Here is a 10,709-nt window from a genome sequence, read left to right on the forward strand (position 1 = left end):
ATTAGTGTCAGTCATTAAACAAATTCGTTTTCTTTTAATTTCCATCAGGCAATAATATTCTTGATTTGATTAATTTTCTGTATGTATATAATACACGTATATACCTAATATCATTTTAGCAAACTTGTCCGTGGTCTTGCGATTAAGTTGTATGGTCAAAAATTTATTGAAAACGCCTTGAGATACATCTTTTATCTATTAACAGGTTACCACATGGCACCAGGTGACATCGTTCTTTCGAATGGTACGAATAGCATTCTGCGGAGTCCTACCATCAACCCAGGCACCGTATGTATTCAGTTTTCTTACATCTGCAGACAACCCAACGCCCATCTGGAGCTACTTGCTCTTAAGAATTCTACAACAAGGTTATGGTTTTCAAAAGGGAGGCAACTCCGAACCAGCAGATGGAGGACCATTGTAGTATCGTTTCACGCTAATAGCCCATTTCAGGTAAGATTATTTTTCTGTGGAGGAGCGTGGGCCAGAGAATGGGAGTGGGAGTTGTGGATGGTGATGGGGTTGGGGGCTGGGGCTGGGTAATTTTAAACAGGCAATGTACGATAATATATACGATGAGGACAAATCTAACAAATCATGACAAAATGTTCAGTATCCGGCGGTATACAACGAATGACAATTATTACTATGGACAGGGTATAATGTAATATTGGTAACTTGAAAAAACACAGCGGAATGCTCTGTCTCTACAACAAAACAGCCGAACGGTTTCTTGAGCTATCTCCTAATTATCGTCAGTCAGTACACTTGTAATTGAGTAGTGTTCAAGCTCTATCATGGGTGTAAGGCTTGCAGTTTGTCTTAAGGAACGAAAACAATAAGAGTACACGTACTCTGTATCCCTTGAGGATGAAGTCCATGTTTTCATTGTTTTTACTGATATCTGTATATTTACTGTAGGTTGGGTTTGTACCTCATGGCCAGATACAGAACAGTAGCCTAGCAATCGATGACGTTATGGTATGGAGCATTAGAAGATATAAACGACATGCAGACTCATCAGCCACAACACCGCTGCCAACTAGGTCAATGACAATGTCAACTGCAGCCTCGAAATTGTTATCAACATCACAAACAACACTGACGAAAACAAAAGCTACCTCGAAAACAAATGTGAAAACAATCACAACCACACCTACCACAACGTCTACCGTAACTTCAACCACAACGCCAACAACTTCGGCAACCTCGACCGTAACCACAAAACCGACCACAACACCGACCGCAACACCAACCACAACCCCGACTACAATACCAACCACAACACCTACCACAACCCCGATCACAACACCTACCACAACCCAAACAACAACACCTACCACAACCACCACAACACCTACAACAACCCCGACCACGACACCAACCAAACCCCCGACCACAACACCAACCAAAGCCCCGACCACAACACCAACCACAACACCAACCACAACCCCGACCACAACACCAACTACAACACCCACCACGACACCAACTACAACACCTACCACAACACCAACCACAACCCCGACTACAATACCAACCACAACACCTACCACAACCCCGACCACAACACCTACCACAACCCAAACAACAACACCTACCACAACCACCCAACACCTACAACAACTCCACCCGACACCAACACCAACAACACCAACCAAACCGACCACAACATCAACCACAACACCTACCACAACCCCGACCACAACACCAACTACAACACCCACCACGACACCAACTACAACACCTACCACAACACCAACCACAACACCTACCCCAACCACAACCCCCACCCCAACACCAACCACAACACCGACCACAACACCAACCACAACACCAACCACAACCCCGACCACAACACCAACCACAACACCTACCACAACCCCGACCACAACGCCAACCACAACACCAACCACAAAACCAACCAAAACACCAACCACAACACAAACCACAACACCTACCACAACCCCAACCACAACCCCCACCCCAACACCAACCACAACCCTGACCACAACCCCGACCACAACACCAACAACAACACCTACCACAACACCAACTACAACACCCACCACAACACCAACTACAACACCAACTACAACGCCTACCACAACCCCAACCACAACACCTACCACAACACCTACCACAACACCTACCACAATCCCGACCACAACGCCAACCACAACACCAACCACAAAACCAACCACAACACCTACCACAACCCCAACCACAACCCCCACCACAACACCAACCACAACCCCGACCACAACACCAACCACAACACCAACCACAACCCCAACCACAACGCCAACCACAACACCTACCACAACCCCGACTACGACACAAACCACAACACTAACCACAACACCAACCACAACACCAACCACAACCCCGACCACAACGCCTACCACAACCCCGACCACAACGCCAACCACATCACCAACCACAACACCAACCACAACCCCGACCACAACACCAACCACAACACCTACTACAACCCCAACCACAACACCTACAACAACACCTACCACAAAACCAACCACAACACCCACCACTACACCTACCACAACACCTACAACAACACCAACCACAACACCAACCACAACACCCACCACTACTATTACCACAACACCAACCACAACACCAACCACAACACCTACCACAACACCTACAACAACACCATCTACAACACCAACCACAACACCTACCACAACAACAACCACAACACCTACAACAACACCAACCACAACACCAACAACAACACCTAAAACAACACCAACCACAACACTAACCACAACACCCACCACTACACCTACCACAACACCAACCACAACACCTACCACAACACATACAACAACACCTACAACAACACCTACAACAACATCAGCTACAACACCTACAACAACACCAACCACAACACCTACCACAACACCTACAACAACACCTACAACAACACCAACAACAACACCTACAACAACACATACAACAACACAAACAACAACACATACAACAACACAAACAACAACACCAACCACAACACCTACCACAACACATACCACAACACCAACCACAACACCCACCACTACATCTACCACAACACCTACCACAACACCAACCACAACACCAACCACAACACCTACCACAACACCTACAACAACACCTACAACAACACCAACCACAACACCTACAACAACACCTACAACAACACCAACCACAACACCAACCACAACACCTACCACAACACCAATCACAACACCAACCACAACACCTACCACAACACCTACAACAACACCTACAACAACACCTACAACAACACCAACCACAACCCCAACCACAACCACGACCACAACACCAACCACAACACCTACCACAACACTGACCCAAACACCAACCACAACACTTACCACAAAACCAACCACAACACCAACCACAACCCCGACCACAACACCAACCACAACACCTACCACAACACCTACCACAACACCGACCACAACACCAACCACAACACCTACCACAACCCCAACCACAACACCAACAACACCACCAACCACAACCCCGACTGCAACCACGACCACAACACCAACCTCAATCACAACTCAAACCATAACACCAACCACAACCCAAGCCACAACCACAACCCAAACCACAACGCCAACCACAACCCCGACCGCAACCACGACTACAACACCAACCACAACACCTACCACAACACCCACCACAACCCCGACCACAACCCCGACCACAACTCTAAACACATTCCCGACCACAGTACCAACAACTACCAAGACACCAATGCCGTCGTTAACAACAAACCCGACCAAAACGACTACCACTACAGACACCACCACAACGATAATGTTACCAACAACAAGACCTACAACTCTGAAAACAAAACCATTGACGAAGTCAACCAAAACTAAACCTAAATCGCCGTCGACATCTCCAATTACAATAGTAACAGCAAGCCCTAAAACAAAGCAAACCAAACTCCCAGTTACAACGTTATCGAAATTCCCGACTGCAACACAAACAACATATTCAGAAACAAAATCAGCCACATCCCCAATTACGTCGCCGCTGACCTCGACAACAAATCTGATGACAACAACTAAACCACCATCTGTCACCTCTGATATCACTCGGACTACATCTAAGCCAACATCACTAGTTGCTTCAACTTTGATTGCTAACAAAACAACAGTAAATACGTCAACAACAACAAGAACAACATCATCAACAACAACAACAACCCCGACAAAAGTTCAAACATCTCCATCTGATTTATCGACGTATAATTATTTTATAACAACACAGTTCGACAATAATGCTACAGGGATTACTGACAGCATGAATATTTCAACAGGTGCTGTTGTAAATCCATTAAAACACAATTCTGACAAACCAAGAGTAATGCCTATCGTAATTGGAGTTCTCGTTGGTTTTTTCGTTGTCGCTGCTATATGTGTCATTGCGCTGTTTATATACCTTCGTCAACGCCGACAACTTTCGAGGCAGTATATACTTAACGACGTCAACGTTAACGTGAACATGGGTCCTGGCGATCAAGGCAATTTGTATGTGTACGATATGCATAACACGTATGAGCAAATAAAATTGGAATACTTAGCAGAAAATGGAAGAAAACAGGATGCTTAGATTTTAATTATTTACTGAGTCTATGAACAAGATAGATGACTATATATATGTATGCTAAAGCTTACGTGGAAGTTTATGTTCAGAAGCCACAAGAAGATACAACCAATGAGATGGTTCTATTGTGGAGGAGGCGCGATAATCCATATATACAGATTCAGTCAATATGCATTTCCAAAGTAATTACATTTATACAATAAACAAGTTGTTTTACCGAAGAGAAGATTACATCATGCAGTAATCGGCTGGTCCGATTAAAAGTAAAGAATAGGATACGAAGTCGAGATACAAAAGCACGTGCGTTATCTTGTCTAATTCCGTAAGGGCGAATTATTCCGATACACTGTATGTATACGCGAGGATACACTTTGTGTATACGTGGAGATACACTGTATGTATACGCGAGGATACACTTTGTGTATACGTGGAGATACACTTTATGTGTACGACAGGATAAATGGAATATAATTGTGTGTAAAATGTTTGTGTGTAAGTGTATAAAATGTATGTGCATAGTACACATCATTTATATTAGATTTGAATTTAAAACATATATTTCTGTTTAGTCCATTCTTTAATTCGGCTGGTCCGACCCTAGCGATGACATCATCACACATTGTCCGATTAATGTCTCATTGTTTAAATTTGATTGGTTGGTTGGGGTTTGAAGTGCATTATGAAGGACATATATCCAAACTTTCAAAACCTAAATCATATATGTAAACCATTACATGTAGAACTGATAGATATACAGGTAGATTATTCTTGATTAGATGTGCAATGTAGTACTATCTTTTATAACGGTGCATTACAATGGAAAATGATTTTACTGATAGTGTTAATGGTACACCAATATGAATGTGCCGTGATAGATGTTGGATAAAATATATAGTTTTACCAGTATGTTTTATATTGTTTATAGAATATCTATATAGGAATATTTCATAAAATATCATGTAACCGATTCTGTATGTATCGATATAAGTATACATAGTCTTAAATGACTCCCCATTATATGAAATTTTATGAAACGAGTTTTGAAAGTTTTGGGTTTTTTTCTTAATTCAATTTTTTTTTTATTTTTTGAGACTTGCAGAGCAAAACTTGAAAAGTTGAGACGAGTTTTACAAAACAAAAAAAAAAAAAAAAAAAACAAAAAAACAAAAAACAAAAACAAAAACAAAAAAAAAACATATAACTTATTTTCCAATGTTTTTAAGTAAAAACGTGGTAGACGATATTAAACGGAGGCAGACACATTTTTGCTCCATTTCCAGTTCATGACATTATGTAATTGTCCATATTATGACATCACAATCGATATCTGATTGGCACAGCCAATGAAAGAGACGATATAGGGTAAATTATGCTAATGAAGGATGATATGTTTATTATGTAATAAAATGTTGTAATGTATAATCATTGATGCATCGATATATAAACACTGATATGTTTTATCGAAAGTTTTAAGGAAGCAGCTGACTCTCTAAGCATCTTTATACACTATACAATAAGTTCGTCGTTGAAAGAATCGTATTTAGTTTATTTACTTATATGGATAATAGTTTTACGATATTTATTTATGTATATAAATTACCAGATAGTCCTTCAATGTCATGTAACACCATGTCAGTATACTTGTATAACAGTGGTATTAATGCCAGCAGCTTCTATAGATACATGTGTATATACAAAATCTTTTCATGTCGCCTATTTGTAAGCTTTAACGCTTGTCAATACTCATAAACTAGATCAAATGATATGCAGAGCATCATTATGACCAATAAAACGAAGCCAATTAAGCGAAATATGTGTTGTTGATATTTTATCATACGTTCAAAACGCCACACAAATAAATATAGATGATAAGCACAAAGAGATATCATATTTCAAATATCGTGTTTACATTCTATTTTCTCCAACATGTGTATGTATTTGTTGTTAAATTTCATCACTATATAACATCAAGGTGTTCTAGATTCGATGTGTGTGTATGTCCATGGAAGAGTAGTTGATATACAAGTAAGCCCCAAACTTTCAATTTATTATTGGATTTTTCTTCGAGTTATCCCCCCTTACCCTGCAAGTCGACAACTATGTACGCCAACTAAAATGATTGAGATAAAAATTATATCGTTTTTGGAACAGCTGATGTTCGTTGATAAAGAATCTCCTTCCCATAGCTGGTAGCTACATCGATGGACATCATGCGGGAGGCCCACGAGATTCAGGGCAATGATGGAGTTATGGTATATGATTGTTTGATTACGTCACAGCTTATTTATCATTAAAGTATACATTATAATGCTTCCTCTGCTGTTGGCCAAACTAAAATTTGACGACACATGTAATTTATCAGTATTTTTACAAATCCTTTAAACCAAACTGTGTCTCAAAAAATATGAAAAATATCAAACAACTGGTATATGTTTCCACGTTTTGTTTCTCTATAAGTTTATTATCTATTGAAGTCGAAGTTTTCATAATGAGGTTGGAAGGAGGACAGGTCGTGTGTGAGTGTGTGAGTGAAGAGAGGTGGGAGGTTGTTGGTAATAGACCCCAAGTCTACGTGTTCAGTTTCATTGACATAAAACCAAGTGACAAGCTCTGAAATCTTTTAGAATGAGAGAAGTTTGCATATAGTTCAAATCACGTTGTGATGGACACACAGCAACATAGAGAAGATGTGTAAGTACATGCATAAGCATTGAATTGTCTTTTTGTGTCATTTATGGCCACATAAAAGGCAAATTTTGAGCGCAAGGTAATGTTTTCCTGCAAAGTTCATTTATATCGATCACTCTTGCCATATGAATTCAATAGAATAAAAGTTCTTATAACACAACCGGTAGAACATTTGAGTATTGCGCTTTGATGACACGGTTACCTTCGTCAGACAAATGACCAGTGTGGAGCGTACTAGCACTGCCGTACGAGGTGTTCGAGATGGTAAGGAATCGATCAACGTTTTCGGCTGCACTATAATCCTATGTACACTAAGGTCGAAAATAGTGTGACGAGATGGTAAGGAATCGGTCAAGTAGTAGTGTAGTCAATTCGGCAATGCTTTATTTAACACTCGTTGCATATCTTTGACCAGGCACCTGAATAGGTTGTTTTTCTTTATAGTCGATATAGGTTTTTTTCCCATTCAAATGTTGTGATGTTATTGTGTAAAATGATCTGTAGGTGCCAATGTATTGATCTGTCGATGATAATCATTATGACGGGCCCCGAATATATGATGCTTCATAATTCCGATTTCGCAAACACCTTCTAGGACGTTCTCTGTAAGTGTTTTATCCTCAGAATGGACTTGGAGAGTCTTGTGAGGTTTCATGACTGTTCCAATACCATAAATAATTACTACTTGTCCTTTCGTTTTGTTCTTTTCCTTGGGGTTTGGTCATTTAGTCTTTTCTCTACTTTCACCAAATGCCTTGTTTACTTACTTACCGTGTAGTCATCAAAATGTCAGATTCAAATCTTCTGTTGGTTTTGTTATAAGAACTCTTATTCCATTGACATAAATCGCCTCATGTGTAATTATAATAAAAGGAAATTAATGATGTAGGTTTTAATGTATACCCCTAAAACCATTCTCACAACTCACTTTTTAAATGAAAATAATTCTGAGCTGACTACGTATCGTTTTTATTCCGACTTTAAAGCAACGTCATTGAACGCTTGGATACGATGTAAGTGCCGCTTGTACGGATTTAAAATCGAGCATTTGTATGTGAATATGTATTACAATGTCTGATACACGCTCATATATCTGAGTCGAATGTGAAGAATAATGGGCGTAAAGAAACTAACCGTAGCCTCCAATCCCATTTCATGACGTCTGATTGAATCAGATGTCTATTAACCAGACAATTAGATCTTCATAGTTTCAGTTATTATCAGCTGGAGAAAAGCCCATTTGATTTTTAATAGGCTCGGAACAAAAGATACGAGACTGTTTTTACCTTTCGTAAAAAAAAAACGCATTCCTTCAATTATGACATTTTATAAAACTGCAAACAATTTTGTTTGATTATACATTGCAAATATATATACGAAATTTCATTTATCGATCGTTCTTTAGATTTTCCTTGTTTCCCTTCTGTCATTAGCAGGAATTGTACTTACTGAACCGACGTCGTGCTGGGATTTTCATCTTTAATTGTCAGTGTTTTAATTGTCTGTAACTCCTCGCTGTGTACTTAGAACGTTGAGATTTATGTTTAAATCAGAAAATTTCACATCTAAAAAGAAAAAAAAAAGAAAAAAAGAAAGAATAAATAAAAAAGTATACTGCTGATATGCGACTTTTCTAAAATGTTAAATACATGCGTTCTAATTTCAGTATAATTTTATAAAATGAACAAATGACATTAAAAAGTGTTACGAAGTTGTTGTACCGGTAGAGGATCGGGCATTTCAACCTCAAGTGAAGAAACAGGGCGTGTGGTTTGATCCCTATAGCAACAGGGCCGGCTTCTGCTTGTTGGGGAACTGAGATCTATGTTCTTACATCGATTTCCCGAATGTTGTTCAGTGAGATTACAACCAGCTCTTACAAAGAAACTTCGCCTCAAAATCATCCTTGTTACGGTAGGATTAATAGTAAAATTTCAGCTGTGAATGTAGTTAGGGTCTTTTGTGCAATCGAAAGTGAATAGAAAAGGAATGCATGTAAGATAATTGAATTTTCCTATTGAGTTACTGTTTTTTAAATATCGGCACAGTCATTTCCCTAATGGTCATGCCTCTTGGATTATACAAATCAGTATTAACGTTTGCAATTGTTATTTATCATACATCTACACAAATGCTTTCCACGAATCCTCATCCATTTTAAAAACGCCTTTACTGTATTTTTTCTTCTCATTCTAAAATACGAAATATCACTCTCAAATTCCACAGCATGGCTTGCAAATAATCTTAATGCACTGACATTTTACTGCAGGTAAACGTTAGTACGATTTTGAAAGTACAATGTAGGATCGTATAATTTTTTTTATTGAATTTCAGTATAAAAAGAATCGCAGTAATTACTTTACATTCAAAATAGGTCGCTACGTTATGAATCTAGCAGCTTGTTTCAAAAAATAATTAAAAATCATTAAATTTCAGTAAGATATATATCTGCGGAGCCCGGGAAGGGACATCAGGAAAAAACTGTTAATCCGTGGTCTCGTTTTAGCAATCCGCGGTCTCGGTTTATTAATCTTTGGCATCGGTATAAATAATCCGTGACCTCAGTTTAAGTAATCCGTTGCCTCGGTTTAAGTATTAGTAAACCGAGACCACGGATTACTAACCAAGGCCACGGATTAATAAACCGAGACCATGAATTGCTAAACCGAGGCCACGGATTGCTAAACCGAGGCCTCGGATTTAAGAAAAAAAAAAAAAAAAACTGTGATGTCCCTTCCGGGGCTCCGTATATATCTTCTAGATGCGGGGAAAAATAAAAAAAATGGACTGTTCAGATAAATATCATCAGGTATACTTCTAAACCTCACTGGCACATCCTTAATGAACGCCGATAAAAATCGTGTTCCTTTACGGTGACGTGAAAATGCGTTACCGATATGATATAAAGCGCATTTTGACAGTCTTTTCACATGTGATAATTGTGAACCAATCGTTCCTTATAAATGAAATACACAACTCAATTTGAAATGTTTTACTAAACACTGAACAGAAACCGCGAAAGGAAATCCTGAAGTGTATAATTTGCCAGATCATCCTTGAATATACGTTATAGTGATCTGTCAATCGTAACGACTTCGAAAACTGTTGACATCGAGAGTGTTTAGAAGACGAAGAGAGTAAAGCATTCAATACATGTATAAAGCTCGGTACAGAAAGGCAAACTTTCACAGAATTAAGCGCAGGTGCGTCGGGAGTGTACAAGTATTTATTCCGGTTCGTCTCATTTCTCTTACGCCTACGCGAGCGTAATTTTTACGATTATATCGCGACGTTTTGCTACTTGCGGGGATCAGACACACGTTCTCGGATTTATGTGTCGTGAAGGTATATTGCAACTGGTATAGTTTATTGTC

General features: G+C 39.3%; 1 protein-coding gene across 1 annotated transcript; it reads left to right on the top strand.

The window, feature by feature from the left end:
- Window positions 1-213: 213 nt before the first annotated feature.
- Window positions 214-9,154, top strand: LOC132546815 (mucin-2-like). Its single transcript, XM_060210530.1, has 3 exons — window positions 214-453; window positions 922-4,197; window positions 9,038-9,154. The coding sequence occupies exons 1-3, from the start codon at window positions 214-216 to the stop codon at window positions 9,152-9,154; spliced, it is 3,633 nt and encodes a 1,210-aa protein (XP_060066513.1).
- Window positions 9,155-10,709: the final 1,555 nt, after the last annotated feature.

The sequence above is a fragment of the Ylistrum balloti genome, unplaced genomic scaffold (assembly GCF_031769215.1).
Source record: "Ylistrum balloti isolate Yb309-2 unplaced genomic scaffold, AGI_CSIRO_Ybal_v1 Utg369916, whole genome shotgun sequence".
Taxonomy (NCBI): domain Eukaryota; kingdom Metazoa; phylum Mollusca; class Bivalvia; order Pectinida; family Pectinidae; genus Ylistrum; species Ylistrum balloti.

Bases quoted from the DNA above. Each gene is read 5' to 3' on its own strand.
- LOC132546815 (XM_060210530.1), top strand. From the start codon at position 214: ATGGCACCAGGTGACATCGTTCTTTCGAATGGTACGAATAGCATTCTG. The intron at 454-921 runs GTAAGATTATTT...TATTTACTGTAG, and splicing joins ACGCTAATAGCCCATTTCAG to GTTGGGTTTGTACCTCATGG. The intron at 4,198-9,037 runs GTAAATACGTCA...GACATTAAAAAG, and splicing joins TGATTGCTAACAAAACAACA to TGTTACGAAGTTGTTGTACC.